This window comes from Arachis ipaensis, chromosome B02, assembly GCF_000816755.2.
Source record: "Arachis ipaensis cultivar K30076 chromosome B02, Araip1.1, whole genome shotgun sequence".
In the NCBI taxonomy this organism is placed as follows: domain Eukaryota; kingdom Viridiplantae; phylum Streptophyta; class Magnoliopsida; order Fabales; family Fabaceae; genus Arachis; species Arachis ipaensis.
The window spans coordinates 6,858,598-6,883,338 of record NC_029786.2 but is presented as its reverse complement, the minus strand read 5'-3'; the positions used below and the strand labels follow the sequence as shown (position 1 = coordinate 6,883,338).

The 24,741-nt window shown below is 39.2% G+C and overlaps 1 protein-coding gene and 1 pseudogene across 1 annotated transcript; both read right to left on the bottom strand.

The window, feature by feature from the left end:
- LOC107624738 lies at positions 150–5,962 on the bottom strand (annotated as a pseudogene).
- LOC107624737 (protein STRUBBELIG-RECEPTOR FAMILY 6) lies at positions 10,390–16,237 on the bottom strand. Its single transcript, XM_016327177.2, has 16 exons — positions 15,940–16,237; positions 15,139–15,268; positions 14,944–15,015; positions 14,705–14,767; positions 14,549–14,620; positions 14,372–14,443; positions 14,038–14,109; positions 13,879–13,944; positions 13,716–13,778; positions 13,308–13,615; positions 12,799–13,088; positions 12,280–12,551; positions 12,053–12,185; positions 11,773–11,909; positions 11,294–11,450; positions 10,390–10,738 (listed from the first exon to the last, which is right to left on the bottom strand). Exons 1-16 carry the CDS (start codon positions 16,034–16,036, stop codon positions 10,589–10,591), a joined length of 2,154 nt encoding a protein of 717 aa, XP_016182663.1. The 5' UTR covers positions 16,037–16,237; the 3' UTR covers positions 10,390–10,588.

Sequence of the window (24,741 nt, the reverse complement as noted above, 5' to 3'; positions counted from 1 at the left end):
ATTATTGTACATATATACTCCATTGACTCCCTATACTTCGTCTTATAAATAAATTTACAAAAAAAATAATAATAAAAAAAGAAAATAATAAAAGATAAAAGATAGTTTGAATTGTGTAAAATAATATAATTATTTATATTACCAACAAATTGAAAGGACTACCGCTGTATATTACATGAAAAAAATTGTTCAACCTCAAACAATACTAGAAGGTACATTCAAAGAAAGAGAGAATAATATTATTTTGTTTTTCCTTTCCATTTTTAAGACATTTTATTAAACACAATGATCTTATTATTTGCAATAAAATTTACATGTCTGGTGTATCAGGCTCATCACCCGCTCTTGGTGTTCCTCCTTGCTCAGTCCCAAATGTCCTTTTGCTCATGTTTGCTCTCTGCACTAACCGAACTAATGCTTGAACCACTTCCGACATCGGTGGTCGGAATTCCGGCTCCGGCTGCCAAAACAATCATTACATTATATTACAACAATCATGTAGTTACTTTTCCTGACATGATAAATACATTAAAAGCACATATAAATCCTCCCTTTGACATGAGTTTTGGCATTTGGATCACCCTAACATTTAGGCTGTTTTTTCTTTTTAAGGCATCTACTCCAATATGTCAAAAACATCCTTCCACTAAGATATTTGTTTAGTTACACTTTAAAAGCGTGACTTATAAGAAAAAGTAACGATTTAAAGGAAATATCAACGCTTTTAGATAAAGGCAACGCTCTTATAACATGCTAAAATCAAAACCCTACAATCCATCACCCGATTGTCAAAAGGAAGCATCTTCATATAAAGACAATTATAGTCTTCATTGGAGTACCCACCTCTTTTTAAAGTGCGTCGTAGCCAAACCAGTAACTTAGGCTGTGTTTGTTTACTCTCTCAAAACAACAAGGCACAGACACAAAGACACACATACACATAGACGCACATGAATATATGTAGTTTATTTGGTCGTTAAGACAACAAAAAGGAGACATATATGTGTGACATTACCTGAACACAAAGTGCAATAACATCGGCAAAACGGGACAGCGACTTAACCGGGTATAGCCCTTCCAGCGCAGGATCAACCATTTTAGCCAATGCATCGATATCATGGAGTTGTGGTGTCGCCCACCGTACCAAAGACTGCTCGTATCTTGGCCTTGAGCTGCCGAGGGAGTTTTTTAAACAACAAAATACAAATAATATCAAAAGAAATTGGTGCATCTACCTACCCTAACTACTTTGAAGGGTTTTATATTATAGATTAAACTATATATGTTACTAAATGCGCTGTTGATTTTGGAGAGCATGCGAATGTTAAAACTAGTCACATGAAGATGTCTTCATGTGAAAATAATAGTTGAAAACTGTTAGATAGTTTGACATTTTTTACTAAACTACTTGACATAACACGTGTTTACATCTCAGCTATCATCTTCCCATGAAGACATTTTCACGAGTAACCACCTAAAAGATGCATCAATTACCTGTCAAACGGTTTCCTTCCACTAAGAAGTTCCAACATGACAACTCCAAAGCTGTAGACATCACTCTTAAGCGTATACTGACCGGACATACCAACTTCCGGTGCTTCGTATCCCGATCCAGCATTATTGTTCAATACCTGAACATGAGACGATATTTAGAACTAATAATTTTCATATGTAAGCCGTGTGACACAAGATAAAAGGAAAAAATGCATTCATTAAGAGTGCATCCATTTGAAACTGAAATTCACAGCATATTTGTTCCAAAAATTAAAATCACCTGGTCTGCATTTGGAATATAGCTTGCCAATCCACAATCTGAAAGATGAGGGTTAAGATCTGAATCAAGCAATATGTTGGTTGACTTAATATCCTTATGAACAACCGAAGGCGAACAAACTTCATGTAGGTACCTTAAAGAAAGAGAAAGAAGAGGTTGGTTATTGACTTTTGGGGAAAGAAATAAGAGGTCATTATTCTATTTACACTTGCAAACAACTAACTCACTCTAAGGCGCGAGCTGTCCCTAGAGCGATCTTGACACGAGAGTTCCATATCAATGGTTTGCTGTACTCATCAGGTAGGTGAAGGAAGTCATGCAGCGACCCGTTTTTATGGAACTCGTAGACCAAGAGGTGTTGTCCATGCTCCGAACAATAACCAACAAGCTCTGTCACATTTTGATGATGCAAATGGGAGATGTTTGAGACTACTTCCACAAAATCGTTGGATGAATCATGGGGAATGATAGATGAATCTATCTTCTTTACTGCAAGAACCTACAACAATTCATGACAAAGTCAAAACCATCAATAAGCCTCTGCATGGATTCAGAAGATATGTTAACAGTTTTTGACATATATCATCAAGTGTATTAGCATGCTTATATATATTGAGAAAGACTCAGGTGAGTCACTTTTAAGACATTTCCTAAGAGCATGGCATTATTTTTGGATTTTCCATATCTTTGCCCGCAGAATAAGACATAGAATTGGACTTGTAAAGTAAAAATGCGGTAAGGAGTACCTTTCCATCATCGAATTGTGCACGGTATACACGTCCGAAAGACCCCTCACCAAGGAGTTGATCCACACTGAAGCTTGAAGTAGCAATCTGCAGGTCAGCTATAGAATATGCTTTCACATTTGCGGGAGCGGCGACAGTCTTCTTGACAGCAGTTGGCTTCTTTGGAATTTCTTCCTCGTCGAATGATTTGAGAGGTGGGGGTTTAATAGGGGGTTTAACATTTATTGGTTCCACAGGAGTGTCAAATGTTTTCAAGTCAATCACAGAGGAACTCTGCATAGAATTCAATCCTGCATTATGAAATGTTGTAATATGTTACTTCAGATAACTAACTTATCACAATCCACAAGTAAAATTAAGCATATAAAGTAAGGTCTATATCAAACACATTTCAAGAAGAGAATGAAATGTGAAACTATTTAAAATGAGAAATAAGTAGCATAAAGTTAATCATAAAGGAAAAAGGTAAGAAAGGATTTTCAATAGTATGCGAGAACCAAGATACAAACCGTGCACTTCATTTGAAGCTAGAGGAGCCAACGGCTGATTGTCAAGCTTTTCCGTGTCTAATGACGACAACTTCTTGGATCTTCTCTTCACCAGGAAGAATGCTACTATTGCCCCAACAACCAATATGGAGATCACTATTCCAGCAACGCCACCGGCTCCAATACCAGATTTTTTACCCCCATCACTAGAGCTACCACCTGATGAGCTGCCGTGCCCACCGGATTTGTGGTGACGGCTGGTTGTTGCTGGAGGTGTCCCAGGAGGCGGAGGGGGCGCAGGCCCCGAGCTCCATGAATTACCACCCTTTCTGTCATTTTAAACCTTGGCTTATCATTCAAGATTTATATAATGAAATAAACAAATAAATATTCTTAGTTTGAAAAATTGCAGATAATGGTAATACTCACTGTAGGGTTATGCCATTCAGCTGTTCCGGTATCCAGCCTGTAAAATGATTGTTTTCAACATTCCTGAGAGAAATATTCAGAAAATAATTAGAACTTGAAAGGTTATTATATAAATATAGGAAAGAAGTTTTCCATGGCAGCAAATGACATAAAAGAGGCTCACAAAGTGTCGAGTGGCAGGTTAGCAAGAACATCGATGGTGCCCGTGAACTGGTTGTTTTGCAGATACCTAAACAAAGACAAATAAGTCCACTTAGAATGCAACCAATACCATGCAAACATGAAGAAAAAAGAAAGAAAGAATACAAAACTCGATGCTTACAAGGTTGACAAGCTCGAAAGTGAGCTCATTGTCTGAGGGAGGTCCCCTGTCAGCGAATTGGACGAAAGATCCCTACAACAGTTTACAGATATTATAGTTGATGGATCAGTAACTCAAAAGTTTTAGATTACAAGAATCATATGCATGTAAATATCACAAAATAGCCAATGTATATGAAGCCTTTTCGCAGAAACAAATAAAGAATATGAATTAGCATGGAATCAGAAGTAATATTAAATTTTTAAGTACAAAATTTTAATGAATCCACAACGAAAAACAAAGAAGTCATAACATCAATGTTGCTGAAAGGTATATGGAATTGAGGGAATCTTACAGTGTAGAGAGGGAAGTAAGCTTTGAAAAGTCAACAGTCAATCCTTGTTGGAACTGGTTGTGACCAAGATTCCTACAGAATCAATGTTAATTTTGCAGATTACTACAGTGGCTTAGCAAGGAGGTTTATAGGTATACAATGAAAGACATATAAGAATTCAAGAATATAGTTACACACAGGTATTTAAGCGAAGTAATTTGAGAGATCGAATATGGGATCGGCCCATTGAAATTATTATTAGCGAGATTTCTGCATACAAAGAAGTATTAAGTATGTTAGAATTCGACTACCGAAAGTCCGAGAAACAAAAATAAACAGAAGTGTAAGACATACAGGTGCTGCAAATTTGGAGGGAGTTAGTACCAGCTGCCACCAAGATTGTTGTTACCCAAGTCACTACAAAGATTTTTGATTTAAGACGACAGTAACAATACATACAAAACTGGATATACAATGAACAAGATCATTAAGGCTGCATTTGCATATTGTCACAGGACACAGTACAAGACAGATTTTCTCCGTGTCTCTGTATTTTATGTCCTGAAACAGTTACCGAACGAGGCTTAACTTACAAGTAAGTCACAGATGTCAAGCTTTCGAGCTGGTAACCCAAAGTTCCACTAAGTTGAAGACCAGGTAACTTGCTGATAAGAAGTAAATGATCGGAAAAAACCAAACAACAACACACATATCAGACATTGGAGCCGAAAAGAGTAATAATCGAAACATGTATAAAGTGATTAGGATTTAGGAGATTAAGGCTTCACATCTCGGTGACGCGATTGTCCTTGCAACTAATGCCTTTCCAAGACTGTCCACAAGGATCATTGCCATTTTGAGGCCAATTTAGTTGAGATGGTGAGTTCATATTCTGATACAAGCTCCTTAGAGCATTAGCTGCATCAAACATTCAGGATAACAAAGTTTTGATAACACAGAAACAAACATTGAAGTCAAAAGTAAAGGAATGAAATTGGAAGATGAAGATTCCCATTCATATAAGAGGAAATCATGAGAAAAACATGCCAATCATGCTATTATTACATCAGAAAGTACTTGATTTTGGATCACTTGTTAGCAACCTTGTTCCTACTGAAGAGAGCAAGAATTGTATATCAACTACCTACTATTACCACTCATAACAGATTGAACATGGCTTAAACACAATAATTAAAAATAAAAGTAAAAACATTAACTAAAAAAAAAAGAAGAAAATTAAACACCCACATTTATTCATGGTAATAGAATTTACATTAATTCAGATGAAAAGAAACTCATAAATTAATTTTAAAAAAAATTACAAACTTTGTTCCAAAATCCAAATCTAACTAATCTACTGGAAAATCAGCAGAACTATAAAGATAAATTTCAAATAATTAAAAAAATAAAAAAGCAAAAACAGAAAATTGGAACATAAGACAATTATAGCAAGAAGTACTCTTCACTAAAACACTGTATACAACTAACACATCCAAGTACAAAAGAAACACACACATTGAAAAAATAAAGTTTGAAGGAAAAAAGAAAAAATGAACATGATTGAATTATTAATGAACAGCATCACTAACCATCATTTGGATCTGTGTCACCATTAATGCCAATGACCAAGAAACAGAGAATGCAGGTGCTGATCAGAACCAGCACCAGCCTTCGATCCTCCATCATCTGAATCAACCAATTGTTGTTCTTTTTTGGTGAAATTCTTCCAACCCAGAATCCAATTTGGCTGTGAAATCAACCCTTTTTTGTCAAAAATGGATTTTTATTATTAAATATTAGATGGGGTGTTCATGTGAATGAGATGCTTATATATGTTTGTTGTTGCTGCCGAGTAAAAGCAAAGCTGGCAAGCACGAATCGCCAGAAGAATCCAAAGCCACCACTTAACTTTAGTTTATCACTCTTACTTGTTAAGTGTGAATTTAATTACTAGATTTATGAAATCAACTTTTATAATTTGAATTAGTAAGAGAAAAATAATTAATCATTTAAATTAGTCACTAATATAAAATATATATTAAAAATAAATTAAATAATATATATTAATATATAAATACATAATAACTAATTTTAATTACTGAGCCTACTCCACTTCCTTCTCGGTTTGATGCTCCATCTACGTGTAGATTCCAACTTGTCTCTACAGATTGTATCTCGACAGTCATTTCTGAGATGAAATCGGCTAGTATTTGAGACTTTAATATTTTTCTTGATTGGTATTGAATATCGAACTCAGAGAGCTCGATAAACCACTTAATTAATCGTCCAGCAAGCTCGGGTCTGGTTAATATTTGCCTCAAAGGTTGGTCAGTTCATACCACTATTGTATAGCTCTGAAAATAGTGCCTTAGTCTCCTTGTTGTGGTAACTAGTGCTAGTGCCAACTGTTCTATCTTCGGGTATCTCGTCTCCATTGGCTGTAGTACTCTGCTAACAAAGTATACTGGCCTTTGTGTTTTCCCTGTTTCAACAACTAGAACAAAACTTATAGCATGGTTATATATTGATAAGTATAAATGTAATGGTTTGCCTGTTTCTGGCCTCTGGAGTACTGAGGGTGATATTAAGAGCTGTTTTAGCTCGACAAAAGATTTCTCACATTCCTCGGTCCATGCAAATTTCTTATTTTTAGAGATTGTTTGAAAAAAGTGATATGATCGGTTGGCTACTGCAGGTAGGAAATGTGACAAAGCAGCCACCCTCCCTGCAAGTTGTTGGACTTCCTTTTTCATTTTCGGGCTTGCCATGTTCAATATTGCATCACACTTCTCTGGATTTGCTTCAATTCCTCGTGAAGTCAGCATGAAGCAGAGGAATTTTCCTCCTTGGACTCCACTGGATTGAGCCTCATGTTGTATGCTCGGACTTGGTTGAAGACTTCTAACAAGTCGTCACAATGTGAACCTTGTGCAGACGTTTTTGCTACCATATCATCTACATAAATTTCCATATTCCGACCTATTTGCTGTCGAAATACTTTGTCCATTAGTCTTTGATATGTCGCCCCTGCATTTTTTAAACCGAAAGGCATTACCTTGTAACAAAAATTTCCATGTTCTGTTATAAAAGCTGTTTTGCTTTGGTCCTCTGGGTGCATTAGAATCTGGTTGTAACCAGAGTATGCATCCATAAAACTTAAGCTTTTGAAACCGGAAGCATTATCAACTAATTTATCAATGCAAGGTAATGGGTAAGCGTCTTTAGGGCAAGCTTTATTTAAATTTGTAAAGTCGACGCACATGCGCCATTTACCTGAGTTTTTCCTTACCATTACCACATTTGAGAGCCATGTGGTGAAGCGGATCTCTCTGATGAAACCTGCGTTGAGGAGTTTCTTGGTTTCTTCTAGTGCTGCTTGTTTTTTCTCTTTTCCGAGGTTTCTTTTCTTTTGTGTCACTAGTCGGACTGCTTTGTCAATTGCTGACTTGTGGCAAATGACTTCTAGACTTATTCCAGGCATGTCGTCTGGCGTCCATGCAAATAGATCAGCGTTCTGACATAGTATTTCTATGAGTTTTGTTCGTTCTTCCCCCTCTAGTGCTTCTCCGATGTGTGTGTACTGCTTTTCATCCGCTGTTAGTGTTACTCGGTGGAGGTTGTCCATTGGCTAGGGTCTTTCGCTGAGATCCTCTCTTGGGTCGAGCTTGGCTAACGTTAGGATCTTGGCAGTATTGTGTATTGCTTTGACTTGTTGCCGAGCTGTCTGTTTTGTTTGGTTTTGCTTTAGACTGGCATTGTAGCACTGCCGAGCTTCTTGGTGATCGGCGTATACTGTTGCTATCCTGTTTTCCTGCACCAAAAACTTGACACACAGGTGTAAAGTGGACACTACTGCCCTGAATATATTCAAGACGGGTCTTTCGATGATAATATTATAAGGGCTATAACAGTCTACTATTAAATATTGGATATCAATGGATTTTGACATAGGGACCTCTCCCATCGTTGTCTTCAGCCATATGTATCCCATGATGGGGACCCTTTCTCCAGAGAACCCAATCAGCTCTCCAGAGGAAGGGTGCATTATTTTTTCTGATAACTTCATCTTTTTAAAAGTAGAATAAAATAAAACATCAGCGCTACTACCTGGATCCAGTAGTGTTTTTCTTACCAACAGTTATCCAACTTGGATGGAGATTACTACTGGGTCATCGAGGTTAGGGCTTGCCGACTTACAGTCTGATTGATTGAATGATATCGTGACGTCTGGGTGCTCTTCTTTCTTCGAATGCAGTGTTCCTTCGATTACTAACATTGCTCTGTAGCTTCATTTTCTGGCCGAGATTGTTCGACCTCCACCTGCATAGCCTCCTGATATGTGGTTGATGATTCCTCTTGGTGGGTTGGGTGTTGTCTGTTTCCTTTTGTCCTTATTCGTTGGCGTTCGTTGGTGTTTATCCGTATCCGAGCTGGTTGCTCTGGCTTTACGTCCTTCAACATATTTGGGTTTATCACACACGAATCGGATTGGATCAGATATAGGCTAAAATTCTATCCGATCCGCACTACTCCCATGGGATCGGATCATATATGGTATCCGTGATTTTTTTAGGTCGGATCAGATCGGATATCGGGTATATTTGCATAATTCAAAAATTTGTTTACAATTGAATAAACCATTATAATTTCCAAACAAGTAAACCATATAAACCCTCAGTGCCATATATGTTTACAATTGAATAAACCATTCAAATTTACAGAGTTTATTACACAATAATAGTATAACACAATGATTCAAGTACTTTAATCTATAAGCATTTGTATACAAATAATATTTAATCATAAAATTAAAATTAAATTACCTATAATACCAGATGAGTTGAAGAGCAAAGACGATGGAGTCGAAGAAGGCCTGGTCTGACAGATTGATGAAGCCGCTTGGAGAGACAACCACCGCCGATGGAAGAGAAGACTAAGCCGCCAGAGGAGATGACCTCACCGCTAGAGGAGGTGACCGCACCACTGGAGGAGACCACTGACCGCGAGTGCTGCACCAATGAAGAACGCGACCTATGGAGAACGCGTATGGAGAACGCGACCGCCGTCCACCGCGTTGATGGAGGAGGCGACGACCGTGCAATTGGAGCTTGGAGGAAATGACGAACTTAGGAGATGGTGATGGACAGTGAACGCCGATGATGGATAGCGAACGCCGGTGACGGAGCAAAGTAGAGCCGGTCAGAGAGGAGAGGGAGAGCCAGAGTCTGGGAGGAGAGTCCAGAGACAGAGAACGAGAGAGGAGCGCCGTAACATTAGGGATTTAGAGTTAGGTCACATTACATTAGGGCTTATTTGAAACTGGGCTATTTATACGATGTGCGAATATGCTGATCTGCGAATCGGATCCGCAAGTATCACTGCCAAATCCGCTATCCGATCCTACCATAGTACGGATCGGATAATATCCGCAAAATTCGGATCGGATGCGGATAATTACCACGGATATGCGGATATTTTCCGATCTATGTGCAGCCCTAGGTTTACATTGAGCAAAGCTTTAGGTTGCAGCACATTATATGTAGCACATGTATGACAAACAAGTGAGGGGGGAAGGGAGTGCATCTGACCAATATTACTTGGATAAATTGAATATATTTTTTATATGGATGTAGAACATTATTGCTTAAAATATTGTCAGGTTCGAGTTTTCATGTTCTAATTTGAGAAGTTTCTTATTGCTAAACAGTTTTGGATTTTGAAATCTGAAGACGAAACCGTTTTAAAATGAGAATAAAAAAAAGTAATACTCTGATTTGAGAAATTTCTAATTGTTAAACGATTTTAGATTTTAAATTTGAATATGAAGATGAAACAGTTTTGGAATGAGAGCTGAAGAAAGTATTTCAGAATGAGAGCGGAAAAACATTGAAAACGTGCGTAATTTGAATTAGTATCGGTAGTGTGTGTTATCACGGTAAACTTCTTACCTTATCATGACTTATTAATTGTTGTATATTATAAATAGAATCCCGTTAAAAAGCCAATGGAGTATTTGTACAATGTATACAATGAACTATTTATTTTATTTATTTGGTCCAATATGAGTTAAAAAATAAACATTCAAGATAAAATACTACTAATTTCTCAAACACAATACACCCATACTATCCAGAATAACCATCCGGGTACTAGGGATAATAAACATCTGCTATCCTACTGAATCGAACATTTCTAAATTCCCATTGTACATATTGTACAGATACTCCATTGACTCCCTATACTTCGTCTTATAAATAAATTTACAAAAAAAATAATAATAAAAAAAGAAAATAATAAAAGATAAAACAAAGCTTGAATTGTGCAAAATAATATAATTATTTATATTACCAACAAATTGAAAGGACTACCGCTGTATATTACATGAAAAAAATTGTTCAACCTCAAACAATACTAGAAGGTACATTCAAAGAAAGAGAGAATAATATTATTTTGTTTTTCCTTTCCATTTTTAAGACATTTTATTAAACACAATGATCTTATTATTTGCAATAAAATTTACATGTCTGGTGTATCAGGCTCATCACCCGCTCTTGGTGTTCCTCCTTGCTCAGTCCCAAATGTCCTTTTGCTCATGTTTGCTCTCTGCACTAACCGAACTAATGCTTGAACCACTTCCGACATCGGTGGTCGGAATTCCGGCTCCGGCTGCCAAAACAATCATTACATTATATTACAACAATCATGTAGTTACTTTTCCTGACATGATAAATACATTAAAAGCACATATAAATCCTCCCTTTGACATGAGTTTTGGCATTTGGATCACCCTAACATTTAGGCTGTTTTTTCTTTTTAAGGCATCTACTCCAATATGTCAAAAACATCCTTCCACTAAGATATTTGTTTAGTTACACTTTAAAAGCGTGACTTATAAGAAAAAGTAACGATTTAAAGGAAATATCAACGCTTTTAGATAAAGGCAACGCTCTTATAACATGCTAAAATCAAAACCCTACAATCCATCACCCGATTGTCAAAAGGAAGCATCTTCATATAAAGACAATTATAGTCTTCATTGGAGTACCCACCTCTTTTTAAAGTGCGTCGTAGCCAAACCAGTAACTTAGGCTGTGTTTGTTTACTCTCTCAAAACAACAAGGCACAGACACAAAGACACACATACACATAGACGCACATGAATATATGTAGTTTATTTGGTCGTTAAGACAACAAAAAGGAGACATATATGTGTGACATTACCTGAACACAAAGTGCAATAACATCGGCAAAACGGGACAGCGACTTAACCGGGTATAGCCCTTCCAGCGCAGGATCAACCATTTTAGCCAATGCATCGATATCATGGAGTTGTGGTGTCGCCCACCGTACCAAAGACTGCTCGTATCTTGGCCTTGAGCTGCCGAGGGAGTTTTTTAAACAACAAAATACAAATAATATCAAAAGAAATTGGTGCATCTACCTACCCTAACTACTTTGAAGGGTTTTATATTATAGATTAAACTATATATGTTACTAAATGCGCTGTTGATTTTGGAGAGCATGCGAATGTTAAAACTAGTCACATGAAGATGTCTTCATGTGAAAATAATAGTTGAAAACTGTTAGATAGTTTGACATTTTTTACTAAACTACTTGACATAACACGTGTTTACATCTCAGCTATCATCTTCCCATGAAGACATTTTCACGAGTAACCACCTAAAAGATGCATCAATTACCTGTCAAACGGTTTCCTTCCACTAAGAAGTTCCAACATGACAACTCCAAAGCTGTAGACATCACTCTTAAGCGTATACTGACCGGACATACCAACTTCCGGTGCTTCGTATCCCGATCCAGCATTATTGTTCAATACCTGAACATGAGACGATATTTAGAACTAATAATTTTCATATGTAAGCCGTGTGACACAAGATAAAAGGAAAAAATGCATTCATTAAGAGTGCATCCATTTGAAACTGAAATTCACAGCATATTTGTTCCAAAAATTAAAATCACCTGGTCTGCATTTGGAATATAGCTTGCCAATCCACAATCTGAAAGATGAGGGTTAAGATCTGAATCAAGCAATATGTTGGTTGACTTAATATCCTTATGAACAACCGAAGGCGAACAAACTTCATGTAGGTACCTTAAAGAAAGAGAAAGAAGAGGTTGGTTATTGACTTTTGGGGAAAGAAATAAGAGGTCATTATTCTATTTACACTTGCAAACAACTAACTCACTCTAAGGCGCGAGCTGTCCCTAGAGCGATCTTGACACGAGAGTTCCATATCAATGGTTTGCTGTACTCATCAGGTAGGTGAAGGAAGTCATGCAGCGACCCGTTTTTATGGAACTCGTAGACCAAGAGGTGTTGTCCATGCTCCGAACAATAACCAACAAGCTCTGTCACATTTTGATGATGCAAATGGGAGATGTTTGAGACTACTTCCACAAAATCGTTGGATGAATCATGGGGAATGATAGATGAATCTATCTTCTTTACTGCAAGAACCTACAACAATTCATGACAAAGTCAAAACCATCAATAAGCCTCTGCATGGATTCAGAAGATATGTTAACAGTTTTTGACATATATCATCAAGTGTATTAGCATGCTTATATATATTGAGAAAGACTCAGGTGAGTCACTTTTAAGACATTTCCTAAGAGCATGGCATTATTTTTGGATTTTCCATATCTTTGCCCGCAGAATAAGACATAGAATTGGACTTGTAAAGTAAAAATGCGGTAAGGAGTACCTTTCCATCATCGAATTGTGCACGGTATACACGTCCGAAAGACCCCTCACCAAGGAGTTGATCCACACTGAAGCTTGAAGTAGCAATCTGCAGGTCAGCTATAGAATATGCTTTCACATTTGCGGGAGCGGCGACAGTCTTCTTGACAGCAGTTGGCTTCTTTGGAATTTCTTCCTCGTCGAATGATTTGAGAGGTGGGGGTTTAATAGGGGGTTTAACATTTATTGGTTCCACAGGAGTGTCAAATGTTTTCAAGTCAATCACAGAGGAACTCTGCATAGAATTCAATCCTGCATTATGAAATGTTGTAATATGTTACTTCAGATAACTAACTTATCACAATCCACAAGTAAAATTAAGCATATAAAGTAAGGTCTATATCAAACACATTTCAAGAAGAGAATGAAATGTGAAACTATTTAAAATGAGAAATAAGTAGCATAAAGTTAATCATAAAGGAAAAAGGTAAGAAAGGATTTTCAATAGTATGCGAGAACCAAGATACAAACCGTGCACTTCATTTGAAGCTAGAGGAGCCAACGGCTGATTGTCAAGCTTTTCCGTGTCTAATGACGACAACTTCTTGGATCTTCTCTTCACCAGGAAGAATGCTACTATTGCCCCAACAACCAATATGGAGATCACTATTCCAGCAACGCCACCGGCTCCAATACCAGATTTTTTACCCCCATCACTAGAGCTACCACCTGATGAGCTGCCGTGCCCACCGGATTTGTGGTGACGGCTGGTTGTTGCTGGAGGTGTCCCAGGAGGCGGAGGGGGCGCAGGCCCCGAGCTCCATGAATTACCACCCTTTCTGTCATTTTAAACCTTGGCTTATCATTCAAGATTTATATAATGAAATAAACAAATAAATATTCTTAGTTTGAAAAATTGCAGATAATGGTAATACTCACTGTAGGGTTATGCCATTCAGCTGTTCCGGTATCCAGCCTGTAAAATGATTGTTTTCAACATTCCTGAGAGAAATATTCAGAAAATAATTAGAACTTGAAAGGTTATTATATAAATATAGGAAAGAAGTTTTCCATGGCAGCAAATGACATAAAAGAGGCTCACAAAGTGTCGAGTGGCAGGTTAGCAAGAACATCGATGGTGCCCGTGAACTGGTTGTTTTGCAGATACCTAAACAAAGACAAATAAGTCCACTTAGAATGCAACCAATACCATGCAAACATGAAGAAAAAAGAAAGAAAGAATACAAAACTCGATGCTTACAAGGTTGACAAGCTCGAAAGTGAGCTCATTGTCTGAGGGAGGTCCCCTGTCAGCGAATTGGACGAAAGATCCCTACAACAGTTTACAGATATTATAGTTGATGGATCAGTAACTCAAAAGTTTTAGATTACAAGAATCATATGCATGTAAATATCACAAAATAGCCAATGTATATGAAGCCTTTTCGCAGAAACAAATAAAGAATATGAATTAGCATGGAATCAGAAGTAATATTAAATTTTTAAGTACAAAATTTTAATGAATCCACAACGAAAAACAAAGAAGTCATAACATCAATGTTGCTGAAAGGTATATGGAATTGAGGGAATCTTACAGTGTAGAGAGGGAAGTAAGCTTTGAAAAGTCAACAGTCAATCCTTGTTGGAACTGGTTGTGACCAAGATTCCTACAGAATCAATGTTAATTTTGCAGATTACTACAGTGGCTTAGCAAGGAGGTTTATAGGTATACAATGAAAGACATATAAGAATTCAAGAATATAGTTACACACAGGTATTTAAGCGAAGTAATTTGAGAGATCGAATATGGGATCGGCCCATTGAAATTATTATTAGCGAGATTTCTGCATACAAAGAAGTATTAAGTATGTTAGAATTCGACTACCGAAAGTCCGAGAAACAAAAATAAACAGAAGTGTAAGACATACAGGTGCTGCAAATTTGGAGGGAGTTGGTACCAGCTGCCACCAAGATTGTTGTTACTCAAGTCACTGCAAAGATTTTCGATTTACGACGACAGTAACAATACATACAAAACTGGATATACAATGAACAAGATCATTAAGGCTGCATTTGCATATTGTCACAGGACACAGTACAAGACAGATTTTCTCCGTGTCTCTGTATTTTATGTCCTGAAACAGTTACCGAACGAGGCTTAACTTACAAGTAAGTCACAGATGTCAAGCTTTCGAGCTGGTAACCCAAAGTTCCACTAAGTTGAAGACCAGGTAACTTGCTGATAAGAAGTAAATGATCGGAAAAAACCAAACAACAACACACATATCAGACATTGGAGCCGAAAAGAGTAATAATCGAAACATGTATAAAGTGATTAGGATTTAGGAGATTAAGGCTTCACATCTCGGTGACGCGATTGTCCTTGCAACTAATGCCTTTCCAAGACTGTCCACAAGGATCATTGCCATTTTGAGGCCAATTTAGTTGAGATGGTGAGTTCATATTCTGATACAAGCTCCTTAGAGCATTAGCTGCATCAAACATTCAGGATAACAAAGTTTTGATAACACAGAAACAAACATTGAAGTCAAAAGTAAAGGAATGAAATTGGAAGATGAAGATTCCCATTCATATAAGAGGAAATCATGAGAAAAACATGCCAATCATGCTATTATTACATCAGAAAGTACTTGATTTTGGATCACTTGTTAGCAACCTTGTTCCTACTGAAGAGAGCAAGAATTGTATATCAACTACCTACTATTACCACTCATAACAGATTGAACATGGCTTAAACACAATAATTAAAAATAAAAGTAAAAACATTAACTAAAAAAAAAAGAAGAAAATTAAACACCCACATTTATTCATGGTAATAGAATTTACATTAATTCAGATGAAAAGAAACTCATAAATTAATTTTAAAAAAAATTACAAACTTTGTTCCAAAATCCAAATCTAACTAATCTACTGGAAAATCAGCAGAACTATAAAGATAAATTTCAAATAATTAAAAAAATAAAAAAGCAAAAACAGAAAATTGGAACATAAGACAATTATAGCAAGAAGTACTCTTCACTAAAACACTGTATACAACTAACACATCCAAGTACAAAAGAAACACACACATTGAAAAAATAAAGTTTGAAGGAAAAAAGAAAAAATGAACATGATTGAATTATTAATGAACAGCATCACTAACCATCATTTGGATCTGTGTCACCATTAATGCCAATGACCAAGAAACAGAGAATGCAGGTGCTGATCAGAACCAGCACCAGCCTTCGATCCTCCATCATCTGAATCAACCAATTGTTGTTCTTTTTTGGTGAAATTCTTCCAACCCAGAATCCAATTTGGCTGTGAAATCAACCCTTTTTTGTCAAAAATGGATTTTTATTATTAAATATTAGATGGGGTGTTCATGTGAATGAGATGCTTATATATGTTTGTTGTTGCTGCCGAGTAAAAGCAAAGCTGGCAAGCACGAATCGCCAGAAGAATCCAAAGCCACCACTTAACTTTAGTTTATCACTCTTACTTGTTAAGTGTGAATTTAATTACTAGATTTATGAAATCAACTTTTATAATTTGAATTAGTAAGAGAAAAATAATTAATCATTTAAATTAGTCACTAATATAAAATATATATTAAAAATAAATTAAATAATATATATTAATATATAAATACATAATAACTAATTTTAATTACTGACATCTTTTCGGGTTGGCAGAGTCCAAGTTGATACCGAGGAGTTTGACGTCATTAGAGAAAGGGTTCACCTTACGGTTGGGGATTCTGAATTTACAATCCTTGTGAACGAGAGGGGTGTGGAGAATGGTGGGGCGACAAGCTCAATGGAGAGCCACGTGGTATATGGGGAGAATGGGGTTGAGGGCCACGAGGAAAATCGGCTGAAGCAAGTGGCGGTCCAGTCGGATCCGGCAGCGGAGCTAATTGCCGGTGAGGTCAACGAGGTTCACATGGGGGAGGACAGAATAGTAAATACGGAAGTGTTGTTGAATGATACTACCGTTGAGCAGTTTGAATTTCAAACGCCGAGGATGGGAACTGAGTTAGTGTGTTGTACCGAGAATCATGGAGAAGCGATTTCTCAGGGATTTGGTGGATGTGAAGCAGGGGCGTCTGACAAAACGGTTATAGAGGTTTATGATTCTGGTGGAGGAAGGGTTCCGGATGGAAATGGATTTGATGGGAATATAATTTCAAGGGAGCATGATCATTTGGGCCAGAGAGGGGATAACAATTTGGGGGATGTAACTTGGGGCTTGGTTCAAAGAAGCCCAAGTCACATTCAGATTGATGTTGGGCCACGGGACTTAGCTAAACCGTGCAGGGGGAGGGCTAGAAAGAGTGGGCCGCATATGGGTAGGAAGGTGGGTAACAAGGTATCTGGTGGCCCAAAGCTTGTTGAAACGGGTCGAGCAGCGGGCGGGCGGGTTATGACTTATTCTCATGCCTGTTTGCCTGAAGCGCAGGACTGTGATGAGGGCGAGGCGGCGGCAACCCTAGAGGGCGTTGGCAGAATCGAAAGCATAGGGCTGATGGTGGAGAACCCGTCGATGGCGGCTGATATTGTGGCGCAGGATGATTTGCGGGGATCTGCGATGGATTCGGCGGGGACGGGTGAACATGCAGGGCTTGATGAGGGGAGGCAGGACGGGGGGCGCGTAATCGACGAGGGTTTGATTCCGGTGCAGGTGGACTCGGTAGGGGTTTTGTTGAAGGCTGCTGGTACTGTGGCGCCGGAGGGCTTGCTGGGAGATGCGATGGAACCGGCAGGACTCGGTGTCGGGGAGGGGATACAGGAAGGAATGAGCGCGAATGATGAGGGCCTGGTGCCGGTGCATGTGGACTGGGTAGGGGTCTTGGACGATGGTCGAGTTCGGGGACGCCTACCGGGACTGTTGAACCAAGGGAGAGGGAAGGAAGCGGCCGTGGAGGTTAACCAAACAGCAATGGTATGTGACCAGGGTTGGGCGGAAGGGGGAGAATCACTGGTGGAGGGGGTTAATCCAGGAATAGGCATAGGGAGGCTCAACAAGCAAAATCAGGAAGAGGTGGACAGGAATTCACGAGAGGATCTGATGCATGAACATGAAGTGACTTGGGCTCTGGCGATTGAATCTGGGGCTGTGCTGTATGATGACGATGTGGATATCCTGAGTATTTTGAAGGCTCAAAATGACGGAATAGTAGCAAAGAGACGATTGACAAAACAAAAAGAAATGGCGAGAAGGAGCCGTCCAAAGAACAAACATAAGGTGAACAGTACTTTGTGTAAATGATTATGAGTTGTTGGAATATTAGGGGGTTGAGGGGAGATGGGAAAATAAGCATGGTGAAATCATTAAAGAAAAAATATAATCTGAATATGTTGGGTTTGATTGAAACGAAAAGGGAAGTGATTTCAAAATATGATGTTGCAAGAATTTGGGGTGATAATACGGTAGGATGGGAGTTTGTGGAATCGGATGGGGCGGCTGGAGGACTCTTATTGATGTGGGATGCCATGATGATTAAATTATATATGTATTTATACAAAAATATATTGGTGGCTAATTTTAGGAATTTGGATCTTCTAAAGTTTGAATTTCACTTTATTCACTTTAGAGAGTAAAGTGTAATCTTTCTACTTTTGAATAATTTCTCTTTCATATTTATTATTGGTCCCACCTATGAAATCAATGGTAAAAGATCACATTTTACTCTTTAAAGTGAAATTCAAACTTTAGAAAATTCAAATCTTAATTTTAGTAGCTGATTTTAATGTACAAAAATAGTATTTATCTAATATACAAAATCGTCATTAAGCATACCAAGCTATAATTTTAGAACTGTAAACTGTTATAAGTGGCTTTTCAATTTCATGCCAACGGTTACGTCAAAAAAGTCAAAGAAACGTCAATTACTCAAAATTACCATTACTCGTTTACTAATTAGATTTATGCATTTAATTAGATAATTTTTTAAATAATAAATTTAAAAATTAATTAATTTTGCAGATAATAATATACGATTTACTACCGTTGAGCAGTTTGAATTTCAAACGCCGAGGATGGGAACTGAGTTAGTGTGTTGTACCGAGAATCATGGAGAAGCGATTTCTCAGGGATTTGGTGGATGTGAAGCAGGGGAGTCTGACAAAACGGTTATAGAGGTTTATGATTCTGGTGGAGGAAGGGTTCAGGATGGAAATGGATTTGATGGGAATATAATTTTAAGGGAGCATGATCATTTGGGCCAGAGAAGGGTTACCAATTTGGGGGATGTAACTTGGGGCTTGGTTCAACGAAGCCCAAGCCACATTCAGACTGATGTTGGGCCACGGGACTTAGCTAAACCGTGCAGGGGGAGGGCTAGAAAGAGTGGGCCGCATATGGGTAGGAAGGTGGGTAACAAGGTATCTGGTGGCCCAAAGCTTGTTGAAACGGGTCGAGCAGCGGGCGGGCGGGTTATGACTTATTCTCATGCCTGTTTGCCTGAAGCGCAGGACTGTGATGAGGGCGAGGCGGCGGCAACCCTAGAGGGCGTTGGCAGAATCGAAAGCATAGGGCTGATGGTGGAGAACCCGTCGATGGCGGCTGATATTGTGGCGCAGGATGATTTGCGGGGATCTGCGATGGATTCGGCGGGGACGGGTGAACATGCAGGGCTTGATGAGGGGAGGCAGGACGGGGGGCGCGTAATCGACGAGGGTTTGACTCCGGTGCAGGTGGACTCGGTAGGGGTTCTGTTGAAGGCTGCTGGTACCGTGGCGCCGGAGGGCTTGCTGGGAGATGCGATGGAACCGGCAGGACTCGGTGTCGGGGAGGGGATACAGGAAGGAATGAGCGCGAATGATGAGGGCCTGGTGCCGGTGCATGTGGACTGGGTAGGGGTCTTGGACGATGGTCGAGTTCGGGGACGCCTACCGGGACTGTTGAACCAAGGGAGAGGGAAGGAAGCGGCCGTGGAGGTTAACCAAACAGCAATGGTATGTGACCAGGGTTGGGCGGAAGGGGGAGAATCACTGGTGGAGGGGGTTAATCCAGGAATAGGCATAGGGAGGCTCAACAAGCAAAATCAGGAAGAGGTGGACAGGAATTCACGAGAGGATCTGATGCATGAACATAAAGTGACTTGGGCTCTGGCGATTGAATCTGGGGCTGTGCTGTATGATGACGATGTGGATATCCTGAGTATTTTGAAGGCTCAAAATGACGGAATAGTAGCAAAGAGACGATTGACAAAACAAAAAGAAATGGCGAGAAGGAGCCGTCCAAAGAACAAACATAAGGTGAACAGTACTTTGTGTAAATGATTATGAGTTGTTGGAATATTAGGGGGTTGAGGGGAGATGGGAAAATGAGCATGGTGAAATCATTAAAGAAAAAATATAATCTGAATATGTTGGGTTTGATTGAAACGAAAAGGGAAGTGATTTCAAAATATGATGTTGCAAGAATTTGGGGTGATAATACGGTAGGATGGGAGTTTGTGGAATCGGATGGGGCGGCTGGAGGACTCTTATTGATGTGGGATGCCATGATGTTTCAGACTAGTAATTGTTATAAAGGAGAGAGGTGGTTGTGCATTGAAGGAGTGTTAACAAAGAATAATTTCCATTGTGTTTTCTGTTTGGTGTATGGGGCGCATGGGAGGGAAGAAAAGCGGGTGGTTTGGGAAGAATTGAGCTATATTGCGGGACTGTGCCAAGTCCCTCTATTCTTGCTAGGGGATTTCAATGAGATTCTGCAAGTGGAGGATAGAAGAGGGGGGACGAGTCTGCCAGCATCAGCGGAAGAGTTTAAGAGTTGGGTTCAGGACATGCAGTTGGTGGATTTACCTCTGTCTGATGGGAAATTCACATGGTTTAGGGGTCAATCATGTAGTCGAATTGATAGGGTGCTGGTGTCTGTTGAGTGGGTTGAGGAGTTTCCTGATCTTCGGGTAAAAGGTGGTCCGAGGGGCCTGTCGGATCATTGCCCGTTAATTGTGGAGGATACTAGGATCCGAGGGGGCCCACGACCTTTCCGGAGTTTAGATTCCTGGTTTACCCATGAGGGCTTCCTGAGGATGGTGAGAGATGAATGGAGGAACCTGGGGGATGCTCCCTTCATTGGTAAACTGAAGTCATTGACGGTGCCTTTGCGACAATGGCACAAAGATAACTTCTGTGATATGGACAGTAGACTGCTGAGATTTGAGGATGCAATAAAGAAGCTTGACAACCAGGTCAGTGATGGGATCTATGATGGTACGACGGAGGCTAGAAGAAAGGCTTTGGTGAGTTTTTGTGAAAAGTGGTACATCAGGAAGGAAATTCACTGGAAGCAGATGTCTCGATCCAAACATGCGCGGGACATGGACAGGAATACGAGATATTTTCATAACATTGCATCGGCCAGAAGGCGGCATAACAGGATTGATGCTCTAGTGATCCAGGGAAGGTTGGTGCGGAACCCAGTCAGAATAAAGTATGCCATCAGGGGGTTCTATCAGGAGCTATATCGTCAGGAGTTTGCTCCGAGGATTGGTGTTCGTGATGGGCTACTGAAACAGATTGATAGGACTGAGGCTGAGGCCTTGGAGGTTCTGCCATCGGCGGAAGAAATCAGGGAAGCAGTTTGGGATTGTGAATCTTCTAAAGCCCCAGGGAGTGATGGGTACAATATGAATTTCATCAAGAAATGTTGGGAAGAGGTTGGGCAGGAGTTCACTAGAGCAGTAATGGATTTCTTCCAAACGGCAGAGCTACCATCTGATGCGAACGTCACATGGGTGAAACTGGCCCCAAAATTTGTGGGGGCTAAGGAAATCAAGGACTTCAGGCCGATTAGTATGGTGGGATGTGTCTACAAGGTAATTTCGAAGGTTTTGGTAAGAAGGATGCGATTAGTTATGCCAGGATTAGTGGGAGAGACCCAAACTGCATTTGTAAAGGGTAGAAAAATTCATGATGGTGCGCTCATCGCCTGTGAGACGGTCCATTGGCTTAAGACGCGAAAGAAGAAGGCGGCAATTATCAAACTTGATTTTCAAAAAGCGTATGATAGAGTCCGATGGAGCTTTGTGGATATTGTGCTTCAGAAAATGGGATTCGGCCAGCGATGGAGAGGTTGGGTAAAAGAGTGTGTGAGTACGGCATCTATGTCAGTCCTAGTGAACGGGTCTCCAACCAAGCCTTTTAACATGGAAAGGGGCCTCAGACAAGGGGATCCCCTGTCCCCCCTTCTATTTGTGCTTGTGGTCGAAGTGTTGCATCGGATGGTGGGGGAAGCAGTCAGGAACGGTCGCATTGAACCATTACTGGTCGGAGGTGAGCATGTAGAATTATCGCACCTTCAATTTGCGGATGATACCATATTATTTTGTCCCCCTAACACTGAGACACTGGTGAATTATAAGAGACTGTTACGGTGTTTTGAGTTAATGTCGGGGTTGAGCATCAATTATGAGAAGTCAAATCTGATATCAGTAAACTGTGAGCAGGAGTGGGTTGATCAGGCGTGCGGTCTTCTGGGGTGCAAGCAAGCTGTGTTACCGGTTAGATACCTTGGAATCTCTCTAGGTGCAAATCCGAGGCTAGTGAAGACTTGGAAACCAGTCATAGATAAGGTGGAAGAAAAGCTCAGCCTGTGGAAAGCGAAGGTGCTGAATAAAGCAGGCAAGCTTATCCTCATTAAGTCGGTGCTGAATAGCCTGCCGATATATTACTTAAGCCTGTACAAGATGCCGAAGGCGGTTGCGGACAAGCTGGTTGCGTTGCAAAGGAGGTTTATGTGGGGAAAGGGGGATGGAAAGGATGGTATCCCGTTAGTTAAGTGGGAGTTGGTTCAGGCTCCAAAGAAGGCTGGAGGATTGGGGGTTGGGGATGCAGTGCTTCGGAACACAGCACTCTTGTTTAAGTGGTGGTGGCGGTTTTCAAAGGAGGATTGCCCCTTATGGAAGAAAATTGTCTGTTCTTGTAACAACTTGAGCCCTGATGTCATGCTGGTAAATCAGAAGATACCAGCGAAAGGCGGGCCTTGGAAGGACATATGCCAGTTAAACATACAGGAGCAGCGGTTAAGGGATAAATTGGTTACTGGACTGGCTATGGAAGTAGGGAATGGAAGGAGTACCATGTTTTGGGAGGATAATTGGGTGCAAGGTGGGCCGCTGAAAGTGGCGTTTCCAAGACTCTTCTCTGTGTCCAACCAACAAGGAGTTGTCGTAGGGGATTGTGGATTTTGGGATGGATTGGAGTGGATCTGGAATTTTCAATGGAGAAGAGAGCTGTTCCAATGGGAGCTGGAACTTGTCCATCAGTTGCATGAAAGGTTACGGCCAGTAAAGCTGTCACAGGGTATGGAGGATAATGTGGTCTAGAAGTTTGATAGTAAGGGTGTGTTTTCTACTAATTCCTTTATGCGGGTACTTCAATCGGAGAATCTGCCGGCAGCGATCACAAGCTATAGTTTCACAAGTACATTGTGGAAAGGAGTGGTGCCTCCGAGGATTGAGCTTTTTGGCTGGTTTGTACTTGTTGGTAGAGTTAACACCAAAGACAGGTTGAGTAGGCTAGGTGTTATTCATCACAGTGATAATGTTTGTGCGCTATGTAATAAGGAGATAGAATCTGTCCAGCATCTATTTCTTATGTGTGATATAGCATGGAAAGTGTGGTGCTGTTGGTTGCAGTCAGTTGGTAGGAAGTGGGCTATTCCGGGTACCATAAGAGGGCTGTTTGAGAGTTGGACTGGCTTGCACACGAGTAAACAAGAGCAGAAGCGGGGGTTGATTGGGTTCTTTGCAGTGATTTGGAACATCTGGTTGGAACGTAATGACAGGATTTTCAACAATAAGGTAGCAGGTGTTGACCTCATCCAACAGAGAACGCTTTTGAGTTATAAAGAATGGGCTGACAGTAATCCTAGTGGTTGTTGATAACAGTGCAGGTGATGCCAGGCTTTATGTTCTTGTCTTCGTTATTTCTTTATGTAACTCCTGACTTTTTGCTCCACTGTTTTGTGTTGAGCTTTCGTTTGTTTCAAAAAAAAAAAATTTTATTTAAGAATTTGCTTCTCATAAATGAATTACTATATACACAAAGTGAAATCTCACTCAAATGGATTGATAAACTATTCACTAGAAGTAGAACAATTTTAAATTTTTTTTTACACCAGTAGTATTTAAAATTAAATTCTAAAAATTAATGTAACAATTTCTTAATTCAGTAAGCTAAGGTAATAAGCTTAATTAAAATTTAATTGTTGTAGTGTCATAGGTAAAGAGTCTTGAGTAACTAATGTCGCTTTTCTAATTTGATTGGATTCTGTCCCTTTTACAACAACTATGAAATGTCAATAAATCATTTGTGACTTGAATTGAAATGATAATAATGGAGACCATGATATGAGCATGTATATAGTTTAGTTTACATATGATATCCAATCTATTCTAATTTAATTCTAATAATAATAATCATAATAACGTGTATGCAATGCAAAGTTGTTAATAGTGGAAACAAAAGTCAGCATTATGTTACGCGTAATGAACTGGATTTCATGCAATCAACATCAATTGCCACACTGTGATTCAAGATTGGTTTCAATGTCAATTTTTCATATATTTTATTATTATTATTATTATTATTATTAAACAGTAGCTTTAATTTGCTCTTTTTTTGTCCTTTATATCAACCACAAATACTATTTCCTTTTTTAATGTTTTCACTTTTCAGGATAAGGTTATGACGATGACATGGTATATTTGCTCATGTTATAAAGGAAATCTTGTTCTTTTCCAAATATATAAATTCACTACTACTAAATTGATTCTTGTTTGAAGCTGTCGGTTGTTAATTTACCATGTTTAATTAAGTTTTTTTAATTAACCTTACTCAACTCAATTTTTAGAGAAAACGATAAATAATTTTTTAATCTTTTAATTTGATGATAAATAAAATCTTTAATAAATTAAAAATACAAAAATTTCTCTCATTTTCTAAAATATGAA

Bases quoted from the DNA above. Each gene is read 5' to 3' on its own strand.
- LOC107624737 (XM_016327177.2), bottom strand. From the start codon at position 16,036: ATGATGGAGGATCGAAGGCTGGTGCTGGTTCTGATCAGCACCTGCATT. The intron at 13,089-13,307 runs GTTTGTATCTTG...TTCATAATGCAG, and splicing joins AGCTTCAAATGAAGTGCACG to GATTGAATTCTATGCAGAGT. The intron at 10,739-11,293 runs GTAATGTCACAC...TTGTTTTGGCAG, and splicing joins TTATTGCACTTTGTGTTCAG to CCGGAGCCGGAATTCCGACC.